We start from the raw sequence: 26,537 nt of genomic DNA, 5'->3' as shown, positions 1-26,537 counted from the left end.
TATTCTCAAGTACTTTTTATCTCGATACTATTTTATTATTTTATAGCATAATTTAAAATTACATTTTCTGTTTGTTGTATAAAGATAGGAATGCAATTGCTTTTGCTGTATTTTTTTTTTTAAAAACCCAGCAAACTTGCTAAATTCTAATTCAAATGACTTATACTAGGTGTTTAAAAATATCTAAATATAAAAAGGTATAGATTTTTCTTTATATATAATCTCCAAAATAATCTTTAAATAATCCCAGATTTGTAATTTTCTTTGCAACACTTATGCCTTTTAGGGTTATCTAAACATCTAGTTCGATGCTGTATTGGAGTGATAGTGGTACTCATTCTTATCTCATACCTAACCTAATAGGAAATGCTTTAAGTTTTTCATTATGTGTGTTGTTTCCTTCAGATATTCTATCAGGTTTAGAAGGTTCCCTTATAGTTCTGGTATCTAACAGTTTTTATCATGAATGAATGCACATTAAATTTTATCTAAAGTTTTCTACACAATATAATGAAATATTGATATAATTTTTTTCAGTCTTTTAATGTGGTTTGTTGTTGTTGTTCAGTTACTCAGTCGTGTCTGACTCTTTGCAAACCCATGGACTGCAGCACTCCAGGCTTCCCTGTCCTTCACCATCTCCCAGAGTTTGCTCAAATTCATGTTGAGTCAGTGATGCCATCCAACATCTCATCCTCTGTCATCCCCTCTCCTCCTGCCTTTGATCTTTCCCAGCATCAGGGTCTTTTCCAGTGTGTCAGTTCTGTGCATTGGGTGGCCATAGTATTGGAGCTTCAGCTTCAGCATCAGTCCTTCCAGTGAATATTCAGGGTTGATTTCCTTCAGGATTGACTGGTTTGTTCTCCTTGCAGTCCAAAGGACTCTCAAGAGTCTTCTCCAACACCACAGTTTGAAGGCATCAATTCTTCGGCACTCATCCTTTTTTATTGTCCAACTCTCACATCCATACATGACTACTGGAAAAACTAGAGCTTTGACCATACAGACCTTTGTTGGCCAAGAGTCTTAGCTTCTTAATATACTGTCTATGTTTGTCATTGCTTTTCTTCCAATGAGCAAGCATCTTTTAATTTCATGGCTGCAGTCACCATGTACAGTGATTTTGGAGCCCAGGAAAAGAAAATTTGTCACTATTTCCGTTGTTTCCCCATTTATTTGCCATGAAGTGACAGGACCAGATGCCATGATCTTCATTTTCTGAATGTTGAGTTTTAAGCCAACTTTTTTTCCTTCTTTAGGGGATCTTCCCAACCCAGGGATCTAACCTGGGTCTCCTGCATGCAGGCAGATTCTTTACCATCTGAACCACCAGGGAAGTCTTTAATGTGCTTAATTATAATAATTGCAGTAGTCTGTCTTCTAATATTAAACTGATTTTGAAGCCCACGGAACTGACCACAAGACATAATACTCTTAGAATGCAGAATACAAATGAGGACGAATTATACACTTTGTTTTAGATACAAGGCAGTTTTAAGTTGTAGGCTTACCTACACACAATGAGCTACAAATGGCCATGCATTAATATTTCACTGACTAGTTTTTCTAACTGGAGTTGTGTTTTTTATTTATTTCCATCAGTAATGCAGAAATTTAATAAATAATCATTAGTCCAGCATTCACTAAATGCTTTTCACTCTAATTGGGAAGGAAATCTGAAAAAGAGGTGATATATGTACTTGTTGTTGCTCTTTAGTAGCCAAGCCGTGTCCGACTCTTTGTGACCCCCATAGACTGTAACCTGCCAGGCTCCTCTGTCCATAGGATTTCCCAGGCAAGAATACTGGAGTGGGTTGCCGTTTCCTTCTCTAGGGGATCTTCCCAACCCAGAGATTGAACCCTAGTCACCTGCCTGGCAGGTGGGTTCTTTACCACTGCGCCACCTGGGATGCCCCCCATATGTGTATAAGTATAGCTGATATGGGGCTTCCTAGATGGTTCTCAGAGAAGACAATGGCACCCCACTCCAGTACTCTTCCCTGGAAAATCCCATGGACGGAGGAGCCTGGTAGGCTACAGTCCATGGGGTCGCTAAGAGTCTGACACGACTGAGCGACTTCACTTTCACTTTTCACTTTCATGCACTGGAGAAGGAAATGGAAACCCACTCCAGTATTCTTGCCTGGAGAATCCCAGGGACGGTGGAGCCTGGTGGGCTGCCGTCTATGGGGTCGCACAGAGTCGGACACGACTGAAGCGACTTAGCAGCAGCAGCAGCAGCAGATGGTTCTAGTGGTAAAGAATCTGTATGCCAATGCAGAAGAGGCAAGAGACACAGGTTTGATCCCTGGGGCAGGAAGATTCCTTGGAGTAGGAAGTGGCAAGCACTCCAGTATTCTGGAGTAGGAAGTGGCAGTATTCTTGCCTGGAAAATTCCATGGACGAGGAACCTGGTGGGTTACAGTCCATGTGACGGCAAAGAGTCTGACAGGACTGAGGATAGCTCATTCACTTTGCTGTACAGCAGAAACTAACACAACATTGTAAAGCAACTATACAGCAAAAACAATTTTAAACGTAAGACAAATGCTATTCACTTTTCTGGTACTACAGTACAAAGATGACAAAGCCATTAAGGAGCTCATAATTTAAACATGAATGGAGTGTGTGTACTTGTGTGTTCGACCACAGAGTGAGTTGGCACAAAGAGAAGGAAAGATAACTGAAAACATACACAGTAAGTGCTATCCTATTGATGAATGAACAAAAGGGTGGAGAAATAGAAAAGGGAAGCACTTCAAGTCTCCATTCAAGTAATCAACTTGACTCCTGAACGAGAATACATGTTTACCATGAAAAGATGATGCAGAAAGAACCATTCACAGACATTTGTGCTGATTAAATATCTGTTGATATGTGCCAAGAGCCTGGTAGGCTGCAGTCCACGGGTTCGCTAAGGGTCGGACACGACTGAGCTTCACTTTCACTTTTCCCTTTCATGCATTGGAGAAGGAAATGGCAACCCACTCCAGTGTTCTTGCCTGGAGAACCCCAGGGACGGGGGAGCCTGGTGGGCTGCCGTCTGTGGGGTCGCACAGAGTCGGACACGACTGAAGCGACTTAGCAGTATAGATTCTAGTATTTCTAGTTTTGCCTATGATCTAACATGTATGTAACTTACAAATTATTATGTGTATATTGGGAATGGAACTCAAGCTTTACTGATGTTATTTCATCAAAGAATTTGAGGTACACTGTTCTAGAGTCCTTCGAAGGCCTCAAAAGAAAAAGTAATTTGAAGTTAACTGTATTTAAAGTCACAGAGCCCGTCTAAAATACTAGCAATGGAGAAACGTTACGTAGCTGGGGAACTCACGGCATAGGGGTGGCTGGGGAATGTACTTAACGGCCCTGTAGACAATTCCAGAGGAGCTGCCTTATACAACTGTTAGGAGAGAAAAAAGTTCCTAGCGTTTGCTGGTTTGGGTCATCGCTGGGAACAACTAGCGGTAGATGGTCACATACCTAGCACAGTCCAACCGGCTGAACTGCTTGGTGCATAACCCACATAGGCCGCCAGGTTCAGGGTCTGAGTCGAGCAGTACCCGCTTTCACACCTGGCAACTCTGCCGGGAAACTGCATGGCCATCGCAGTTCTGGAGTGAGAGCCGAGAGCTCCGCGCCCCGACTTTGAACCAGAGCAAAAGCTCCACCAGGAGCCGGGCGTACAGGCGTGGGGCCAGCATCACGCGTTCAGCGTGCGTGTTTTCGCGCCGGCGCGCTGCAGTCCTCGCGCCGGTATGCCGCTTCTGCCGGGCAAATCCGCCTTCCCGCCGTTTCGTCACTTCCGGCGGACGCTTAGCGTCATTGGTGTCGTCACTTCCTGCCGGTACCGGTGTGGACGGTACGGGTCGTGGCCGCTGGTTCTCCGCTTTCCCCATTTCCCTACTCTCCTCCCTCCCTCCCTTTCCCTCCCTTGGCGGCGGTCGGTCGCCCGTCACGGACTCCCTGACCCGTCCCTAACCCCTTCCTGACCTTGGGGCCACCGGATTGGCCTTTTCCTGTGTCCCGGCCCAGCGTCAGTGTCCGGGCGGGGGCCTTCAGAAGCCGGAGGCGCTGCCTCAGAGGAGAGAAAAGACTAGACGACCCCTCGGCTCTGCAGCCGGATCGCTCGGCTCGCTGCCGCCATGGCGATGAGGCAGACGCCGCTCACCTGCTCCGGCCACACGCGGCCTGTGGTGGATCTGGCCTTCAGTGGCATCACGCCTTATGGCTATTTTCTCATCAGCGCTTGCAAAGGTGAGCGGGGCCGCTAGTCTGGCCCCTGATGGCTGAGGTCGGGCGGAAAGCGAACGAGGTTGGCATCCCCATTGCCGAACGAACTGCGGCTCTCGCAGCGTTTAAGGTTAGGGCCTCACTGCGAGCTGATGGGGAGAGAAGTAGTTGCTAAGGCTTCCGCAGCTGACACCAAGAGAGGCTTTGCTAAGTAATGCCCCTAACGAAGGCTTCTCATTTTACCTTTATTGCTATTTCTGGAGAAGCTGAACTGTGCGCTTGCCTGGACGTCCCGGCCAACAAACAGTGTAAATATCTCTCAAGGATTTGGCAGAATGCAGCAACTAGGCCAGGCCTTATTTTACGAAGACTTAGCCCTCCTATTATCTCATTGAATAGTCTTTGTCGTATGGAATTTTTCATTTCCGTTTTCCATATTTCAAATGGAAGCTGTGTGTGTGGGTGTGTGATGGAAGCTGAGATTTATGTTAAGAAGTTTGTCCAAAATAAGGCTCAAATCTAGATTGTTTTGACGCAGGTCAGTCTTTTCACCTACTTACAAATGCTTCCCAGAGAGAATGTGCAGCTGGGTTCGTCATTGAATTTATTTCTGAACGATCCTTAGTGACCCCAGTGAGTGAGAATAGTTCAGACAACAAAAGCAGTTTCCACTTTGTTTTTCAATATGATCGTTTCATGTTTGTTTGAGTCTTAGATTTTAAGTCCTCCGAACTTCTAAGTCACATGTGTTCTTCAATATTTTTTAGATGGTAAGCCTATGCTTCGCCAGGGAGATACAGGAGACTGGATTGGAACATTTTTGGGTCATAAGGGTGCCGTTTGGGGCGCAACATTGAATAAAGATGCCACCAAGGCAGCAACAGCCGCTGCAGATTTCACAGCGTAAGTGCAGCCAGAAATGGCCACCTTCGGAGTTCTCTGGATTGTGCTCTGAAATGGTCAAAACGTCGTTAAAGGTTACTCGTGAAATTCTCCCTACCTACCATATGGAACACCCCCTGTTTGATCTCACCAGAATTCCAGCCTGATCCTACCTGCTTCTTTCTCTTAAACGGTTCTCAAACTGTTCACAGAGACTCAAATGACTTCATTCTGTGTAAGGCTGAAGTCTAAATTGTTCTTGATATTTCCCTTGCATCTAGATTATCATCGTCTTTGTTGATTCCACCAGCAGAATGTCTGCTGATGACATTATTTGTTATGCCACTGCTGTCTTAGTTCAGGTCCCTACCACTAGTCCTTTCCCATCTGTTCATCCTCCCTGGTGCTGCCATTTGTCTTCCTGAACACAAATATAAGGAAGGCCACTTCTCTAGCTAATGCTTTTCCTGTCTTACTTCTGCTTTATCAGTGATCCATGACCTTGGGTGTACATTATTTGAAGCTTTTAAAATACTCAAATGCATATTGGTCTTGGGGGAGGGGGCTAGAGTCCCCAACAACAGTTTATTTTCTTCCCAAAAGTTCTTCTAGGTGATTGTGATGTGCAGCCTTTAACCACCGGCCTAAAGGTTAAATTTCAGTTGTTGTCTCTTTACACTTTGGCCCATCCTAGTTCACCATCATCATCTGCACTGCACTCCCCATGTCCCACAGTCTGGTTATATTCATTGTCGCCAGAATGGACCTTACTTACTCTGATTTTTGGCTTTTGCGTAGGTTATTAAGCTGACTTGCCAATGACCCACTTTTCCATCTGCGCGTGTGTATCATATCTTATATAACCTTAGTACCTCTACTTCCTAATGTTTGTGACTTAGCAGACACTTAAATGTTTTAAGGAAGACAGTGTCAAAGGTTATTGTACATGTAGTAGACTGTAAGAGTTGAGAGTCTCGAGAGTGAAAGTGGTTTTTTTAAACTTTTTTTTAAAACAGAATTTTACACTAAGGAGCAATGGTAAATGTGTTTGTTGCACCTTTGTATTAAGCAAATTAAACATACTAGGTTTATTATGAAAAATGAAGGCAGATTGAGGTGGTGCATACATGACTATATATTTGTTGAAACTTGTAGAGCTCTATGCTGTGAAGTGAGTTTTACAATACATAATTTTTTTTAAATAGAATTTTTAAATAAACAGAGGGAGATACAATCCCATGCTGATGTGGGATTAAATTTGAGATGATGAGAGATCAGTAAGAAAAGTTAAAATGTCAGTTTGAACTTTTTTCTTTGCCTTCAAAGAATAGATGTTATTATGTTTATGCATAACCATTATAAGGCTTTGTGCTCTGCCCTGTTGTGATTCTGTGCAATTCTGATAAAATAGGGAACTGCTTGGTTTTGTGTAAATCCTTTCATGTCAAATGTTGCTTTAGAGGTTGGCATGCATGCTTATAATGTGACAGATTCCTTTGTTAATTATGGGATGTGAAAAATAGGAAGTCAAAGTGATTCTTATAAAGGAAGATTTGTGAAGAACTGGAAGGCGAGGGTGTCCATTCCCTCTTTTTGCTCACACTGTTGGCTCTGTTAAACTTCTGGCTCTGATAGTACTTATTGACTTATATGTTGTTGCTTCTTGAGGCCATGGGCCATGTCTTATATTTTTTTGTATACCTGGCTTGTTCAGCACTTTGTCAAGCAAATAACTTAAGGAAGTTTCTGCAGCAGAAGGACTAAGAATGGATGAATTACAGATCTTGGTTTTGTTTCTGAGACATTTATGTCTCCCGTGAGTTCAACCTATTTTTTTTCCTTCAATTTCTCCAAAGTTTATTTTTTGCTCAGTCCAGTAGGAGCATTGTCATTGGTTTCATAACAGAGATAGAAAATTGGAATTAACAACCCTCTGTGTTAGTTGCTCGGTCCTGTCTGACTCTGCGACCCTAGGGACTAGCCTGCCAGGTTCTCCTGTCCATGGAATTCTCCAGACAAGGGAATGGGTGGGTTGCCATTTCCTTCTCCAGGAGATTTCAGATATTTGTGGAGTGGATTTTAAAAATGTCATTATTGAAACTAGGTCCCCAGTTTGCTAAGTTAATAGTTAATAAAGTGATATTTTAAATTAAATTTGATTAGGTAAAATGTAACAAGATCTTAAACTCTACAGACATTAGCATTAAAATAGACAATCTTTTAAATTGCATTTCTGGAGAGATTCATTTCTGTTAATCTCAGTTCTGTGTTATCTGGCTCAAACATGAGTGCTAATGACATGAGCAAAATGCTCTGTCGTCTGCTGCCTGATGGACAGTCTTGCTCTGATCTGAGACTTGTACAGAAGCTTGTTAGGAATGATACCCATCTCTGTAAAATCTGTGAAACCTGATGTACATTTGACAAATTGTAATGCCAGTCTTTAGGAAAAGAAATGCATTAGATAGAAATTACTGCTCATGTGATAATTACTCTGAAATGGAGAGAGAAAAAGGTGTGAAAAATATGGCACTTTAAATACTTAACAGAGTTCTGAAAAGAGTAGTCAGGATTTTATCTTGCTGCTAGAGGCACAGTTATCTTTGTTTTTAGGTCACTAACAGCATTAGTAACCCATGTCATACATTTGAGGACGTTTCTCTGTATAGGTATTCAGTGTTTTGGGACTTTATTAACATTTCAGGTCTTAGTGTCTGTGTTTACACGGGGTTATTAAAAACATGAATGCTGGGGCCAGATTGTGTTTGAACCCTCGCTCCATCCTGTAATACCTCTGTGATCTTGTGAACTTTATTTAACCTCTCTTTTTCACAGTTTCATCATCTATAAAAGTGAGAATAGCAATAGTGCCTGCTTCTCGTCATGAATGGGCCTCCCTTGTGGCTCAGCCGGTAAAGAATCTGCCCGCAATGCGGGAGACCTGGGTTCAGTCCCTGTGTTGGGAAGATCCCCTGGAGAAGGGAAAGACTACCCGCTCCAGTATTCTGGCCTGGAGAATTTCATGGACTGTGTAGTCCATGGGGTCACAAAGAGTTGGACACAACTGAGCAACTTTCACTCGTCGTGAATATTAAATGAGTTGGTATGTTTATATTTAGAATATTACCTGAAATCTAGTAGCTGTGTAAATGTTAACATGTGTAAGGTAACACTGATAGCTACCACCCCAATAGACCAAAATTATATGTTCTTTTGGAACATTTGTGGCTAAAGCCTAGCAACCTCTGGGTTTCATGCAAGGAAGTTCTAGTAGATCTAAGTAGCAAGAGGGAATACTTTCAGGTTTTTTCCCTCTCAGTTCAGGCTTTCAGATGCCATGATGTAGTGGGAAAGATGTAAGCATTTGCATTAAGCAGGCCTGAGTTCAGGCTTCCCTGGTGACTTAGTGGAACCTGCCTGCCAATGCAGGAGACATATAGATTCCGTCCCAGGGTCAGGAAGATTCTCCTGGAGAAGGAAATGGCTACCCACTCCAGTATTCTTGCCTAGTAAATCCCATGGACAGAGGATCGTGGTGGGTTACAGTCCATGGGGTTGCAAAAGAGTCAGACACAACTTAGCAACTAAACAACAAGGCCTGAGTTCATGTGCTAGCTATACTTTGTATTTTCAGTTTGATCATGAGATGTTTCTTAAACCTCTTGTTTCATGTTTGTCAAGTGAATGTAAGTCAAGTGTGGTTTGGGGGCAGATCAGAGAGATTTTTTTCCACTTGCATGCTTGAGTCTAGCCTCGTGTCTGTTGCATAGCAGGTGCTTGGTTAGTGGGAGCTGAGACTTAACCCTCATTTGCTGTGTCTCTGTCCGTGAGGTGTGGGGATGTGTGCATCCTTTCTTTATATTCCCATTTAATGACCTGCATGGGCTCTGCTATTACGGAACTTGACCCGATAAAGAAGAGCTCCTTAGTGTAATTTTAGGTGTCATGTTTATCTAAAGGAGAATTTTGTCCATTTTTCTTACAGAGAAAGTATATTCAGCAGGGCTGGTCCGTGAGTCAGTTTGGAATGTTATCTTGAAGTAATTTGGGCAGTCAAGTCAGCTAAAACTATCCCTGAAACACCGTTCTCTTTATATCTTTTAATTCATAGAGCTAATGTTACCACCACATCTCCTGATCCTCTTCTCAGTCCTTATACTGCCTTCATGCGGAGAGGGCCAAAAGAAAGAAGGTTCCTGTGCTCTGTCCACAGAGTGCTTAAGTAGATCTGAGTTCAGGTATCTTTGGGTAATTAAAGCATGATCGCCTTTTTTTTCCCCCTCTTGTAAAAGCCAATAGGAAGAGCAAAATTTTCTCTGAATAAGGTTCTCAATAAATCAAAGGTGCTATTGTCTCCTTTTTGATGGCTTGGCCGTCATGTTAAGACAGGCAGTCATTTTCCCGAAATAGCTTAATTTTTTGTTAAGGCCTTAGAGAAATAAGTTAAGCAGCCCCTCTTTTGAGACAGGAGACAGAAATCAAGACCATCCGCAAGAAAAAGAAATGGAAAAAAGCAAAATGGCTGTCTGAGGAGGCCTTACAAATAGCTGTGAAAAGAAGAGAAGCGAAAAGCAAAGGAGAAAAGGAAAGATATATCCATTTGAATGCAGAGTTCCAAAGAATAGCAAAGAGAGATAAGAAAGCTTTCCTCAGCAATCAATGCAGAGAAATAGACGAAAACAACAGAATGGGAAAGGCTAGAGATCTCTTCAAGAAAATTAGAGATACCAAGGGAACATTTCATGCAGAGATGGGCTCAATAAAGGACAGAAATGGTATGGACCTAACAGAAGCAGAAGATATTAAGAAGAGGTGTCAAGAATACACAGAAGAACTGTACAAAAAAGATCTTCACGACCCAGATAATCACAATGGTGTGATCACTTACCCAGAGCCAGACATCCTGGCATGTGAAGTCAAGTGGGCCTTAGAAGCATCACTATGAACAAAGCTAGTGGAGGCGATAGAATTCCAGTTGAGCTATTTCAAATCCTGAAAGATAATGCTGTGAAAGTGCTGCACTCAATATGTCAGCAGATTTGGAAAACTCAGTAGTGGCCACAGGACTGGAAAAGGTCGGTTTTCATTCCAGTCCCTAAGAAAGGCAATGCCAAGAATGCTCAAACTACCGCACAATTGCACTCATCTGACACGCTAGTAAAGTAATGCTCAAAATTCTCCAAGCCAGGCTTCAGCAATACGTGAACCATGAACTTCCAGATGTTCAAGCTGGTTTTAGAAAAGGCAGAGGAACCAGAGATCAAATTGCCAACATCCGCTGGATCATCGAAAAAGCAAGAGAGTTCCAGAAAAACATCTATTTCTGCTTTATTGACTATGCCAAAGCCTTTGTGTGGATCACAATAAACTGTGGAAAATTCTGAAGGAGATGGGAATACCAGACCATCTGACCTGTCTCTTGAGAAACCTGTATGCAGGTCAGGAAACAACAGTTAGAATGGACATGGAACCACAGACTGGTTCCAAATAGGAAGAGGAGTACGTCAAGGCTGTGTATTGTCACCCTACTTATTTAACTTATATGCAGAGTACATCATGAGAAACACTGGGCTGGATGAAGCACAAGCTGGAATCAAGATTGCTTGGAGAAATATCAATAACCTCAGATATGCAGATGATACCACCCTTATGGCAGAAAGTGAAGAAGAACTAAAGAGGCTCTTGATGAAAGTGAAAGAGGAGAGTGAAAAAGTTGGCTTAAAGTTCAACATTCAGAAAACTAAGATCATGGCATCCAGTCCCATCACTTCATGGCTAATAGATGGGGAAACAGTGTCAGACTTTATTTTTCTGGGCTCCAAAATCACTGCAGATGGTGATTGCAGCCATGAAATTAAAAGACGCTTACTCCTTGGAAGGAAAGTTATGACCAACCTAGATAGCATATTAAAAAGCAGAGACATTACTTGGTCAACAAAGGTCCGTGTAGTCAAGGCTATGGTTTTTCCAGTGGTCATGTATGGATGTGAGAGTTGGACTATAAAGCTGAGCGCCAAAGAATTGATGCTTTTGAACTGTGATGTTGGAGAAGGCTCTTGAGAGTCCCTTGGACTGCAAGGAGATCCAACCAATCCATCCTAAAGGAGATCAGTCCTGGATGTTCATTGGAAGGACTGATGTTGAAGCTGAAACTCTGATACTTTGGCCACCTGATGGGAAGAGCTGAGTCATTTGAGAAGACCCTGATGCTGAGAAAGATTGAGGGCAGGAGGAGAAGGGGATGGCAGAGGATGAGATGGTTGGATCACATCACTGACTCAATATCCATGGGTTTGGGTATACTTCGGCAGTTGGTGATGGATAGGGAGGCCTGGTGTGCTGCGGTTCATGGGGTCACAAAGAGTCGAACACTACTGAGTGACTGAACTGAACCGAAGTCCTTTCTCAGAGTATGAAAAGTATTGAACAGATAACATTGATCATATGCAAAAAACTGGGGAGTTAAGAGGTATCGCTAGTTTAGGGAGATGGCAGGTACATCTTGAGTTGTGCAGAAATGAATGCTACAGGATTCGCTGTTGAGAGGGTATTGTTAATGCTGTTTCATTAAGCGTCTTCCTTCATGGACCCTTCCTGCCGTTTCTCTCAGGGGAGCTCTATGGAGGATGTCCTTTCCCCTGCTTTGATTTGATCCCTGTAGCCAGCTAGTTAATAACCGGTTTCTTGCCTGGAGTTTAGGTTATTCCAGGTTCCTTTTAGGATTCTAAGCTGTTTTTAGGACTCTTATTGTGAATAACGGAAATGTGCCAAAGTTAGTACAAGTGACTAGAACATGCTGTGTTGGAGAGTGTGGCACTCAATTTTACTAGTTCATCTAAGTGGGAGGAAAGCGAGTGTAGATACCTTGGCCCTCTGGATGGTACTATACAGTCGCTCCAGTTCTTGCCTCTGCAACAAATGAATGGACATGATCTAAGCAGAATAATTAGATTTTGGGGAGTTTGGGGAAGATGACTGAATATTCTTGAAATTAGTATCTCTAAGGACATCGCCCAGAGTTTCTTTTGAGACTCGAGAGTATGTGAATAGGATAGAGATTTCAGGTATATGTGATGTTTTCTTCACTTTTGATGTGCTTAGTCGCTCAGTCATGTCCAACTCTTGGCAACCCTGTGGACTATAGCCTGCCAGGTTCTTCTGTCCATGGGGATTCTCCAGGCAAGAATACTGGAGTGGGTTGCCAGGCCCTTCTCCAGGAGATCTTCCCGACCGAGGAATCGAACCGAGGTCTCCTGCTTGGCAGGCGAATTCTCTACAGTCTGAGCCACCTTGGAAGCCCTTTGATACCTTCTGTTATTATAGCAGTCTAATCTATGTGAACTCTTTATCACTGATTTCCCTGTGATTAAGAGTAAACATGTGGACAGAAGTAAAAGTAAAATAAACACTGTATAAGCTGAGTTCTATGGAAGAACAGAAAGGAATGGTTGATGGAAGTGAGAAAAATAGAAGGTTTAGTGAAAAAATAGTTTTAGTGCTGAACCCTGAGGATGAGTAGAACTGGGATAGCTGAGAATGTAAAGTTTGTTGTTGTTGCTTAGTTGCTAAGTCGTGTCCAACTCTTGTTGTGACCCCAGACCTTTGTCCATGGGATTTCCCAGGCAAGAAGACTGGAGTGGTTGCTATTTCCTTCTCCAGGGGGTCTTTCTGACCCCGGGATTGAACCTTCGTCTCCTGCGTTGGCAAATGGCTTCTTTACCACTGAACCACCAGGGAAACCTAAGATTATAAAAATACAGACTTAAGTAGAACACTATGAGCAAAGACAGAGGAGCCATGGCTTGTTTGAGGGATTGTTTATAATCTGATGTGACTACATTCAGAGAAATAATCCAAAATGAGGTTGGGAAAGTAGGGTTGGACCAGAGAGTTGAGTTGGAAATGGCAGAGGGTGGAATAGGTTTCCTGTGCAAAGAGAAATTAATATTTGAGAGTTTAGTAGCAATACCACTTACGGTTGACTTTGTTTCTCTCAGAACATATTTACTCAGCCACTCATGACTCAAATCTATGATTTCCAAGATTTATATTGTATCATAAGCATTTATTCCTGTTAGATGCTTCATGTTTCTTTAAGTTGCACATACTGTTATACTCCTCTACAGTGTTTCCATTTTTTCCCCTGGTGTATCTCTACATGCTCGTTAAGGCTACTGGTTTTGTTGCTTAGATTTTCTGGACTTTCTGACATAAATGGTGGTGTGGTTTTTGTTTGTGTCTCTATATCCATGTGTGTTTGTCTTTTATTTCTTTTCTTTTCTTTAAAAATTTATTTATTTGACTGTGTTTGGCCAGGTCCTAGTTGAGGCACTCTGGGCCTTCATCGTGTCATGCAGTATCTTTCGTTGTGGCTCGCAGACTTAGTTGCTCCCCGGCTTTTGGGATCTTAATTCCCTGACCAGGGATGGAGTCCATGTCCCCTGCATTGCCAGGCAGATTCTTAACCATTGGGCCACCAGGGAAGTCCCTTAATTGTATTTCTTAAACGTATTACTTAAAAAAAAAAAAAAATATATATATATATACACACACACACACACAAATATATATAGTTTTTCTTCTCTGCTAAAGGTAACACTACTGAGGCAGGAACTTTGGGGTCATGTTTTTTTTCTCCTTTTTCGGTCTTAGCACTGAGTCTTGAGTGATATACTTGTTACGTTTATTCTATGTTTAATGAGTGAAGAAAAAATACTCCTTTTCTCTACTTTTTTCTATTTTTCTTTTGCTGTCTCTGTTTCATTGTTCACTTTATTCCTAAAAATGTCAGTTACATTAGAATGGAATTACTAGAATAATTATTATGGAGTGTAACTTGTTCCTCATAACAATTTCTTTTTCCCATGTGGAAGGTTTTCTTGTTTATTTTTCAACCACCTCTTCTGATCTAAAATGAATTTTTTCTTCTTCTTTATTGTTCAAGCTTTTTTATTTGGGGGAACTTCTTAACAGTATTTCTGTGAACTATTATTTAATCATTATCCCCCGGCATACACATACATACATATATGTGTATAGACACACAGCCACACATATACTTTGGGTTGGGATGGATTTGTTGGAAAACCTACAATTGAGAGATTTGAAAACCTACAATTTAAAACTTCAACACTAGCATTATGTAATCAAAGGCTGATACTTTGTATGGAAGTTAATTGGACTAGGATTTGAAAATTAAGTCAACTTTGAGGAAGATATGGGAGAGTATTTTTTTCTCTACTGTCTTGATCTAAAATTTTATGTGATATCTTGTCAAGGCTTTTTATTCTCCTGTAAAAGTATTTATTGTTTTTCATTTATTGTTTCTCATGTATATGAGAGTATAGACGAAAAAAATTGGAAAGGTGAAACTGAATTGGTTAAAATGTTTGCAGTCGTGTTATAAGGATATTATGGCTACAGGCTAAAAGGAAAGTAAGGATTTATGGTTCATGGATCTTATTTACTTAAATTTGATCTTTTCCATTGTCAAAATTATATTGCCGTATTGTTTTTACCTTATGATACATTTATATAACATCTCAAGTATCTAACTTATTTGGTAACTAATTATCAAAATTACTATATGTTTGTCTTTTACTTTTAGCAAAGTGTGGGATGCTGTCTCAGGAGATGAATTGATGACCCTGGCTCATAAACACATTGTCAAGACGGTGGATTTTACGCAGGTATTAGAAAGTGGAGTTTGTTTTAGGGAGTTAAATTGCTGTTATTATAGGATATGGCTGTGGTTTTATATTTGATTGGTTTGTATTTAGTTCATGTTTGATTTTGTGGGGGAATATTTTGTATATTCTGGCTTGCATTTGATTTGACTCTAGATTAAACTATACACCTTTACAGTTAACTCTTGAATAACGTAGTTTGAACTGTACAGGTTCACTTAATGTGAGTTTTCTTCAGTGGTAAATACTGCAGTTTTACACAGTCCACAGTTGGTTGAATCTTTGGATAATGGAGGAACTGAGTGTGGGGGGGAACCACCTATATAGAGGACTGACTGTAACTGGTATGTGGATCTTCCACCGTGTGGAGGGTGGGTGGGTCCCTTAATCCCTGAGTTGTTTAAGTCAACTATTTTTTCTTGGTTGATGCTATGAGATTTTTAAGAACCCTGGAACTCTTGTATCAACAATAGCAACAAACATCTAAAAAACCCAAGTAATGTTTCCCAGTGACTTAGAAGGGAGAGGATAACTGAGATCATCACGGTCATACTACTCAGGAGGCAGCGGGACCAGAGCCAACCGAGAGGGGCCACATGGTTGGTGGTGCGACATTTGAACTGGGAAGCTTACAGGATTTGGCAATTACGAGAAAGACAAATGCTCTGTAATATTTTCTCAGGAATAATTGGTCTGTGTGCATCTCTTTGTAACATCTATGAGCTTTATTTGCACTTTATGTAGTGTTGAAGAAGCTGCAAAGAAATGTAACTATTAAAGTAGTTAGTCTAATACCATTTTACTTGTATGTGTTTTCAGGATAGTAATTACTTGTTAACCGGGGGACAGGATAAACTGTTACGCATATATGACTTGAACAAACCTGAAACAGGTAATTTTAATTTATATGTATTTGTGGTTTTGTTTTCTTTTCATTTAAATAACTTTTCCTGATTAAAGAAATTCATGTTCAGTACTCAAATTAGGAAAATGTAGTCACAAAGAGAAAATTAAATTTTAATCCACCATCCAGTCCATTCCCCCCACCCCCAGTCATGTGGCATCTTTTATTCCCTAACCAGGGATCAAACCCACACCCCCTGTACTGGAAGTGCACAGTCTTGACCACTGGACCACCAGGAAAGTCTCATCATCCAGTATTATTAATTAATGTCTTTAGGTTTTGGTTCATGTTTTTCCAGTCTTTTTTTTTTTATTATTTCAGATATTTTTAAAAAATGGATTTTTTTTACACTATTTAAAAAAAAATTTATCCTGATAAACTTTTATTATGACACTAAGTGTTAAAAAGGTACATAACAGTGTTAACTACCTTTCAGTTAGAAGTAGTGGTTATTATCTGTAGAAGGTGAGAAGGGTAAGAATTCTCAATGTATATACATACTTGGATTTTGAACTACATGGGTGTATCAGCTATTCAGAAGAATGTTTAAAATCTGTAGTAATTGTTTCATGTCTTTAAATACTCTATTCATTCTTTCTAATGACTTGTGTGACTTTCCATTCTATGGATAAGCGAACTAACCAATCTCCTATTATGGCCTACTTGGGCTATTTACAAATTTTAACAATTATAAGCAGTGTTATGCTAAACATTCTTATAGTTGCAAATATTCCACAATTGTTTCTGTAGGATATCTACATAGAAATAGAATTGTTGGGACAAAAAGGACATATACTTGGAAGCCATTAATAGATATTATTACCAACGAGGCCACCAGTGAAATATAAAAATGCCTATAGCCAACCTGTTCTAGCAAACACTGATAACTAGCTTTATCTTTGCCAGTTTAGTAGAAAAATTCTTATTAATGTGAACTTGAAAAATAACTCAGGTTAAAATACTGTTGAATACCATTTTAATTTACTTTTGTGGACTAAGGACCTGTTCATTCTCTTATTACCACTTTTAAAATTTATTCTAATTTGTCATTTGCCTTTACGTTTTGTTAGTAAGGTTTGTGGTATACACATTTTTAATAATTGGATGGTGAAATCTGTCATTTACTCTATAAATTCTCTCAGTGCACAGAAGTTGTAAGAGATACATTTTCTTCCCTAGTCCAGATATTCACCTCCATTTTGTAGTGTTTCATTGCTTTCCTAGTCACATGCTACATATTTTGAAAGCTACCAAAATATAAGAAAAAGAATTGTATTTATTATATATTAATTGGGTTCTTAAATTTTGTTTTGTGGGCACAGTTTATTCATAAGTCAGTAAGCTTTGGAAGCTTATAACAAAGTCAAAGCTACATTGGAAATTAAGCAGTTATCCTTGAGATAACCTTTTCTAAAGGTACTTCTAAGGTGAGGAAACAAACTGCATTTATGGTTTATTCTCCTTTGGTACCTGGGAATTAATAACTTTATGCTAAAACATGACAGACTACTCTGACCTCACCAAATCAGTGTACCTTTTGACTCAGTAAGATAGTCCAAGGGTTAGGCAGATATCTTTTGTCTTCTTTTTCCTTTCTCAGAGCTGCCTTTTGAAAATGACCCTTCCACTGTCTTGCATTAGGAAGAAGAGCTTTCACCCTGTCAGACACCAGATTAGAAACTTCAGGGGATGGCTGCTGTAATGTGTGCACGGTTTTCATCTGTGTCTGATAGCAGTGTCTGTCTGTGTTTTGCATTCAGCTCTTGCTATCCACACAAACGTCATGCAGCCAAAGAGGAAGTTGGGATCATAGTACTGGTCTAGTGTTGTCTCTTTGGACCTGCCCGCCACTGGCCAGCCTCCAAATTCCCACACACAAAACTTTGGGAATAGAGATTGTCGCTTCAGGGAATTTAATATAAGATATCTATAGTAACTTTTTCTTTTAAGTGGTGGTGCGGGGCAGGGGGAGCAACTTTAAATGTTTTGATTTTAAACTCTGAGGTATGTAACTATTGTTAATCCCAGTTTACCAGTGAAGAAGTGTAGTCTTCAAAAGGTTAAGTGGTTTGCCCAAAGTCAAAGTTGTATTGAATGGTATTGCCTGCAACATCTTTTGCCCAGACATAGCAAGTTTATTAACAATTGTATTTTAAATTGTTTTATCTGAAGAACCTAAGGAAATCAGTGGTCACACCTCTGGTATTAAAAAGGCTTTGTGGTGCAGTCAGGATAAACAGATCCTTTCAGCGGATGACAAAACTGTTCGGTGAGTAATTTTTCTTTAATAATTTAAAGTTTGAAAATATGTTTGACCTTGGGGCTTATAGTTAAGTTTTCTATAACTGTCATGTAGGAAGAATTGTGTCTGAACATTACAACTGTGGCTGCATCTGGGTCACATTTTTTCGGAGTTGTCTGCTATAAACATAGAGTGGGATTCACAAGACTCAATTAAAACTATTGACATCTTTATAAGCAGGTGCTCTTAACCTGGGTGAGTGGACTGCCTGGCCATAGTGTGTCCATTAAACCCCTGAAATTCTATACAAAGTTTTGTGAACTGTATTTTTCTGTGAAAAGATATAGTTATCATCAGACTGACAAAAATAAGAGTGTAAGAACCATTATATAGAGCAATGCTGAAATTGATTAAATTAGGAGATGTGTCTTAATAGCATAATCATTTGGGAAGTATATTTAAAGTATTAGTTTTGACTTTACCCACAAGCTACCAAATAATTTGATGTTTTATGTGAAAGCCACATTTCTCAGTATCATCTGTAATTTGTGAATTGGAGTGGAGGTTGTTTTACTAGCGTTGTGGTTATTTTTTCATTGGTTAATCTGCAGGTGTAATTTAAGCTGTAAGTATTTTTCTTAAATGAGTAAATACCATCTTCTTTTGTTTTTTATGCAGCCTTTGGGATCATGCTACTATGACAGAAGTGAAATCGCTAAATTTTAATATGTCCGTTAGCAGTATGGAATACATTCCTGAGGGAGAGATTTTGGTAATAACTTATGGACGATCTATTGCTTTTCATAGTGCAGTAAGGTATGTCTGAGAAGTATCTTCATTTTCTTTCCTGGTAACAAAGGGGCAGTTTAGTATACCTAACATTTAGAACGCATGTACTAAGGTATTTAATGCTTTTAAAAGCAAATCATGGTGTATATGATGTAATATAGAAGAAGATTGTTTCCATACCTAATAATGAGTTTTTTGAAAACGTGGTAGGCTTTAATCAGAAGAATTAATCAGGTTAATTTCCAGGTGTTTGGGACATATATTGGTAAAATTTAACAATTTTTAATGTATATTTTTCTTTAAAGATCCCTAGACTGATGCTATTGGAGAAGGCAATGGCAACCCACTCCAGTACTCTTGCCTGGAAAATCCCATGGATGGAGGAGCCTGGTAGGCTGCAGTCCATGGAGTCGCTAAGAGTCTGACACAGCTGAGCGACTTCACTTTCACTTTTCACTTTCATGCACTGGAAAAGGAACTGGCAACCCACTCCAGTGTTCTTGCCTGGAGAGTCCCAGAGACGGGGGAGCCTGGTAGGCCACCGTCTATGGGGTCGCACAGGGTCAGACACGACTGAAGCGACTTAGCAGCAGCAGCAGTAGACTGATGCTATAATTTATATTGTTCATTACTCTAAAACCTCTATGATCTTGATTCTGCCATTTCACTTTAAAATTTCAGAAAAATTAGTGATTTTTCTTTCTGTTTTCAAGTAGGGCATAGATTTAATGATTTTTTTTTAAAGCTGTTTTCAAGTAGGGCATAGATTTAATGATTTTTTTTAAAGCAGGCTTAATTTTTATGACTATAAATATATTAAATGTTTATGTTGGAAATTTAGAAAATATAATTTTGAAAAACTTAGGTATAATCCTATAGCCATAGAACCAGAAAGTTACTGGTAGCTGTATTTTTTGCTAGTCTTTTTTCTTTGGGGGGTGTGTGTGTGTTTGTGTGTGTTTTTTTCTTTAGTTACTAGGACCCTAAAAAGTATAATTTTCATTTTTTTATTCTAAGATACTCTTAGCCATTAAAATTCTTTGAAAACATTTTTACTAGGTATATTATTATAGAGTCTGAGTGAGTGAGTGAGCGAGAGTCCCTCAGTCGTGTCCGACTCTTTGCAACCCCATGGACTATACAGTCCATGAAATTCTCCAGGCGAGAATACTGGAGTGGGTAGCCATTCCCTTCTCCAGGGGATCTTCCCAACCCAGGGATCAAACCCAGGTCTCCCGCATTGCAGGCGGATTCTTTACCGTCTGAGCCAGTGGGGAGGCGTTATAGAATCTACCACGTCACACATTAGTTCCCCTGTTTCAACTCTGCAGTGAGATTGATGATACATCTCTTGCATGTTTCTTCACAAGAGAATCCTGTCAGTAGAATTACCAGTTCAGAGGTCAGGAATGTCACGGCTGGCACAGTCTGCAGCCTGCATGCAGCTTTGTCGCCTGCCCCTGCCTGCCCATCCCAGCCCCGGACAGGAGCCTCCCACTCATTGCACTGCTCTCGGGTGGGTAAAATCACAGAGAAACATGAGTGGATAACAACAGAAGATGGTGTTGGAATAGTTGGGATCAACAATTTTTCACAGGAATCTTTGGGAGATGTTTAGTCTGCCTGAAGTTGGAACAAAGTTGAACAGACAAGATGAGCAGGTGCTTTGGAAAGTGTGAAAACTACTCGTGAGTTCTGTTCTCTATCAGGAGAAGTAAGTTCAATTAGTGAAGCTCCTGCAGAAAAGCCAGGACTTGCCAACAGATCTTGTTATGAAGATGATGGCCACACTGAGTAACTCTTCAGAATTAAATGAACTGATGTGTGAAGAAACACGTGAGAAATACAGAAAATCTATTGAGGAATAAAAATGGAACTCCTGAATAAACTAGTTTACACAAACAAAACAGAGGGTAGGAATGTGTTTAAAGTTCTTAGTGTACATACCACTGATTTGATTTCCATAAAGAATGTACCACATTATATTCTGACCACTGATTTGATTTCCATAAAGAATGTACCACATTATATTCTGACCAGCAGTCCTGACCTTTTTCTCTGTAAAGGGCCACTTGCAGAGCTGAGCTTCACTAAATGGCGAAGAAATGAGAAGGCAATCAAGATGGAGATGAGCAATTAAGAATGCTAGAGAGTTCACATACACACACAGTGCATTGACAGTAATAGAATGTTACTGCCCAAAACCATTAAATTGTGCAACTGAGTTCATTGGTTGCTTCTGGACTTGGGCAGCGTGCAGCCCTGCTGTAGAACCTTGCCTGAAATGGTGGTGGAGGAGGTTTGCTGGCCTATTAAATATTCTGCCATTTAAGCCAGAAAGTTGCTATTCAGTGATCCTGTGTAAGTCATGACTAACTTTCATTTTCATGCTTTGTAGTGTAGGATGGCAACATTTCGGAGCTGGAATGCTCCAATGTTTTGTGTTGGAAGCCTTTCAGGATTTTAGGGTTAGACTGGAAAAGAGCCGATCCCCAAACTCATTGACATTCAGGGGAAGCTGTTGTTATGCATTGATTTTTATTATGTAGCTATAGTCTCAGATTTAGTTATTATTTTATAGCCTAATATTTAAAAACTGAGCCGTTTTGAGCAGTTTTATGTTTCACAGTATTAAAGCTTTTTCCTTTGCAGAAACTTAAAAGTTCTCAGCAGCTGAAAATAATATACAAATAATCCTTTATGTTAATTACTTGCTGTAAAGATTTCTTCTATTTACAAAGATAATGCATGTTTGCCCTGGAAAAATTAAACAATGCAGAATTAAAATTTTTATTTTTTTTCAAAGCAAAAATCCTAGTATATTAGCCATACTGTTTTCATTAGCCAGCCTAATCATTTCCAGGAAGGCATTCACTGCACAAAATGGATATCCCTCTATGGAAGGGGCTGTGTATTTTGAGGATGAATTTCACTTGGGCATAGTAGCCTTCTGTTTTGTTTTTTTTTCCCTAATATTATTTAGATGTATTTTTGTTTGGTGTTTTTCCTCTTTTAAAAATTACAGTTGATTTATAAGACTTAATTTCTGCTGTACAGTAAAGTGATTCAGTCATACATATACATTCTTTTTTATATTCTTTTCTGTTAAAGATTTATCACAGGATATTGAATATATTTCCCTCTGCTCTACAGTAGGGCCTAGTTCACCCATTCTCTATATAATAATTTGCATCTGCTAACTCCAGACTCCCACTCTATCCCTTCCCCAGCCCCCAGCCCCCTTGGCAACCACAAGTCTATTCTCTGTCTGTGGGTCGTTTTGTAGATAAGTTCATTTGTGTCATATTTTGGGTTCCACACATGTGATATCTTACAGCATTTATGTTTCTCTTTCTGACTTACTTCACTTAGTATAATAATCTCTAGTTCCACCTATGTTGCTGCAAGTGACATTACTCATTTTTATGGTTGAGTAGTATTTTGTGTTTATGTACGACATCTTCATTGTCCATCCATCTGTCAGCGGCCATTTAGTTTCCAGGTCTTGGCTGTTGTAAACAGTGATGCTATGAACATAGGGATGCCTGTATCTTTTTTAATTATATTTTTGTGTGGATCATGACCAGGAGTGGGATTGCTGGATCATAATGGCAACTGTATTTTTAGCTTTTTGAGGAACCTCCATAGTGTTCTCCATAATGGCTGTACCAACTTACATTCCCACCAACAGTGTATAAGGATTCCCTTTTTTCCACACCTAGAGGGTTTTTTTTTTTTTAGCAGCACTTTGTTGTTCAGTCACTGCATCGTGTCTGATTCTTTGCGACCCTGCCACACTCCTCTGTCTTCACATATGTCATTATGTTTGACTAAATGGATATTGGATTATTCCTCAAGTTTTAGAATTTAGGAACATTTTAAATGTAACATTATTTCTTCATATTATTTATGAAATATTCAAAACATACATATTAATAATTTTTTTTCTAGTTTGGACCCAATTAAATCCTTTGAAGCTCCTGCAACCATCAATTCTGCATCTCTTCATCCTGAGAAAGAATTTCTTGTTGCAGGTGGTGAAGATTTTAAACTTTATAAGTATGATTATAATAGTGGAGAAGAATTAGGTAAGTTGTCTTTTTTTTTCCTTAAGATTATGTAGGTACCTTGATCAAAGGTTAGGTTTCAGTGATTAACACCTCAGTTAGCCAATTTTTTAGCTCCTACTTGGTTTCTAGCTATCCTGCTTTACAGGCCAATGAACTTAAGCTTGTTAGGATTGTACACAGAGAATAAAACACAGTTTTGTTTTGTTTCTTTGGGAAAGCTGATGGATTGTGTTGGGTAAATGGAACGTCAATGAATACACTACATAGAATCTATTTTAATTGTTCAGTGTTCATAATTTATTGGTTGAATGTTAAGTGACTTAAATAAGAGATTCTTTCCCATTGTTTTTATTTAATGTCACTTTTCAAGTTTTAGAATGTTTTGGCCACATGTTTTATTCTCTGAAGAAAAGAAAGTAAATTATTTGTTGGGTATCTGAGGTTGCAGTTAGTGAATATAGAACCTTGGATGCAGACATTCTTATTTCAAAATCTCATATTCTTTCTACTCTTATGATAATTTTTTATATTCATGATAACACAGTCATGATATTCCCTGAGAGAAGCTAGTGCATGAATGTCTTTGGGTCAAGTGGACATGGAGACAGAATAAGAACATTGGTCTAGTAAACAGTTTTGAAAACTGGTTAAGGTGATGAAGCATTAGAAAGTAAGAGAAAAAAGTTTAGAAATAAGGATATGCCTTAAACAGAATAACACCACTACTAATGTGTACATTTTCTCATTAAACTTCATATAGGATCAGCATTGATCCTGTATCTTCATACTCTGTGTGATCGAATGACTAGTGGACTCAAGATGGTCTGCTAGGAGAGTATGAGAGGCAGAGTGTGTAAAAGAGCTCCATCTGGTGGTTCTCTGTAGTCATAGTAAGAATTGCTTCCCTGGTAAATAAAGCAGTGAGTTTAGGATTTGAAAATGGGGATTGAATTGATAGACTTTAGACTTGCTTTTCGTAGACTTGAAGTGGGGATGTCATTTACCTCCCTTTATCTTTTTTTTTTATTTTAAAAGAGATTTCTATATGTCTTTTTAAAATGTATTGTTTTTGGTTGTGCTGTGTGCAGGCTTTGCATCTAGTTGTGAGAAGCAGGGGCTCTTTCCTGGTTGCGGTGCTTGGGCTTCTCATACTGGTCTTTCTTCTTGCAGAATACGGTCTCAGTAGTTGCGGCTTGTGGGCTCTAGGGCTTTGGCTCAGTAGTTGAGACACACAAGCTTAGTTGCCCCGCACATGTGAAATCTTCCCGGACCAGGCATCAAACCCACATCCTCTGCTTTTGGCAGGCAGGATTCTTAACCACTGGACCGTCACGGAAGTCTCCTCTATCTTTACTGGAACATGAAGGCTTAGGGGTTTTTTTGTTGTTTTGGTTTTTTTATGATAAGAATCACTTTAGTTTTAATTCGGTATAGTTCTTTGACTTTGCCCCCGGCAATTTCACATCTACTCTAGTGTGTCAATACGTAATGTTCTGTTTTAAGTATTAGTTTATCTAATAGCCCTTCTCTTTCTCAGAATCCTACAAAGGACACTTTGGTCCTATTCACTGTGTGAGGTTTAGTCCTGATGGAGAACTCTATGCCAGTGGTTCTGAAGATGGAACACTGAGACTGTGGCAAACTGTGGTAGGAAAAACATACGGCCTTTGGAAATGTGTGCTTCCTGGTGAGAATTTTTATTCATGATTTTGTATCATTTTTCATCATTGATTCTCTGTTTCTTTCTTCTATAGAATATGGTTTAAGCAAAGAGTAGCCTGATGAATAAATCATCCAGTAATCTCTGAATAATACTTCTTATTGATCCTTACTAATAAAGTAGACATGTTTTTAATAAAAAGACTGTTATTGATCCCAAGTAGTTATAGTTTGGATCTAAAAGTATGAATCTGAAAGATATACTATTTTAGAATTACAGTTATTAAAAAAGGTGTTTTGTAGTTTATTGCTTGCCATAGTCTTGGTGTACTCTTCTTAGTTGTTAAAATACTAGAACTTGCTCATGACATTGTAATTCACGTAATCATCATTGCTTTTCTTTTCATAGAAGAAGATAGTGGTGAGCTGGCAAAGCCCAAGATCAATTTTCCAGAGACAGCAGAAGAGGAACTAGGTAAATACTAACACTTAACTTCTGTAGGGTCCTGGAGGATGGAAAAGTGAAGTGTTAGTTAACTCATTGACAAAGAAAATCTATTCAATGTAAGCATATACTTAAATAATAGGAAGTTTAAATATATGTATATTTATATATACATATAAATACATAAAAGATAAATCATTTTAAATACCTACTGCATGGTACTAGCCACGGAGATGTATCATGGAGGTGACTGATATGGTTACTCTTAAAGGACTTAGAGTTTGACTTAGGAGACAGATGCTAAAATAGACAGACTGTTGCAGTTGTAATTTTTACTTAACACTTGTTAAGCACCAAATGCTCTTTCCCAAATATAGAATTAAAATTGTAATGTGCTCTGATCAAATATAATATTGATTGAAATTCAAATCAATAAAGGAGGGAGCCAGATCTTCAAAAATATGACTTCAATTCAGTGTTTACTAGACAGTTGAAGTCACTGAAAATGTAGCCCAAAAGAGAGCCCCCTTGGAGTGGAAGAGCTTGATGGGAAATGGTCAAGTCTTTCCTCATTGGCTCTTAGTGGCCTGGGTTCATCGTTCATGGCATGTGCACTGTTCTCTTTTGCTTCCCCTCACCAGCACACTTGAAAAACTTTTTCATTCATTTCTTCATCTCACAGAAATATAGAGTGGCCTCTTTCCTTCCTTAAGTGGACTAACGTGACTTTCTGTTTTTGAATTGTAGAAGAAATTGCTTCAGAGAATTCAGATTCCATCTATAGTTCAACTCCCGAAGTTAAGGCCTGAGCGTCAGGCAGATGCCACAGACAGTACACAACTTACGGACTAAAACAAGCAGGGAAAAGCGTCAGCCTCCAGAGTTACTCTCTGCTTACAGCAGCATGAGCAGTAAATAATGAGGAATATGAATAGCTCCAGTGCTGGAACTAACCTACTTGGTGATACCTGTGAGTGAGAACACAAGAGTATTAGCTAAAGGCAGATGGAGTTATGCTCTTATTGTGTGATGGTCTGTTGTCTTTTTAATGAGTATGTGTAAGCCAACATCCAGTTTATCTTATTACAATTAGATTTCTTGTAGCTGTTTATGTTATTATGAAGAGGGAAAATATATTGGCCTATTTTTCTGACTTTTCCCTTAAAAGCAGAAAGCTTTTTTTTTTTTTTTTTGCTTTAGTTATAAAGAAGAGGGAATACATGATAAAGTAACAGTTTGATTTCTCTTTCATTGTACACTGCTTCTGAACACCTAATTGTTTTTAGTTGTCTCAATAAAATGGCTCTAAAACAATGCTGTGTGTGTTTCTTGGGGAAATTGATAGATTTGAGTAGTTGGGATGTTTGGCAGCGCACTTGACTGTAGCACTTGGGATCATTTTTTCAGTTGCAAATGCAGGCTTCTAGTTGTAGCATGTGGGATCTAGTTTCCTGACCAGAGATTGAACCCGGGCCCCCTGCATTGGGAGTGTGGAGTCTTAGCCACTGGACCCCTGGGAAGTCCCCATAGATTGTAGTTTTATAAATGGAAATGGCCAGAAAGTTTCTCTGTATCATATCAAGAGACCACCCAGTTAAAGAATCTGTAGTGAACAGAAATTGTT

The 26,537-nt window shown here is 39.4% G+C and overlaps 1 protein-coding gene and 1 non-coding gene across 3 annotated transcripts; both read left to right on the top strand.

The window, feature by feature from the left end:
• Positions 1-3,849: 3,849 nt before the first annotated feature.
• On the top strand, positions 3,850-26,227 carry STRAP (serine/threonine kinase receptor associated protein). 2 transcript variants are annotated; one of them, XM_081589142.1, is made up of 10 exons: positions 3,850-4,260; positions 5,004-5,139; positions 14,726-14,807; positions 15,624-15,696; positions 17,881-17,977; positions 18,629-18,766; positions 22,691-22,827; positions 24,347-24,496; positions 24,881-24,943; positions 25,661-26,227. In XM_081589142.1, exons 1-10 carry the CDS (start codon positions 4,149-4,151, stop codon positions 25,720-25,722), a joined length of 1,050 nt encoding a protein of 349 aa, XP_081445268.1. In that variant the 5' UTR covers positions 3,850-4,148; the 3' UTR covers positions 25,723-26,227. The 2 variants fall into 2 exon arrangements, with proteins under 2 accessions (XP_081445268.1, XP_081445266.1); XM_081589140.1 differs by having other exon boundaries at positions 24,878-24,943.
• On the top strand, positions 17,404-17,587 carry LOC145504095 (small nucleolar RNA SNORA23). The gene has a single exon (XR_014052074.1). It is a non-coding gene; the product is annotated as a small nucleolar RNA SNORA23 (small nucleolar RNA).
• Positions 26,228-26,537: the final 310 nt, after the last annotated feature.

The sequence above is a fragment of the Giraffa tippelskirchi genome, chromosome 4, assembly GCF_054371585.1.
Source record: "Giraffa tippelskirchi isolate mGirTip1 chromosome 4, T2T-mGirTip1v1.2.pri, whole genome shotgun sequence".
Lineage (NCBI taxonomy): Eukaryota > Metazoa > Chordata > Mammalia > Artiodactyla > Giraffidae > Giraffa > Giraffa tippelskirchi.
The sequence above is the reverse complement of the archived record's forward strand: the minus strand, read 5'-3'. Positions and strand labels throughout refer to the sequence as shown.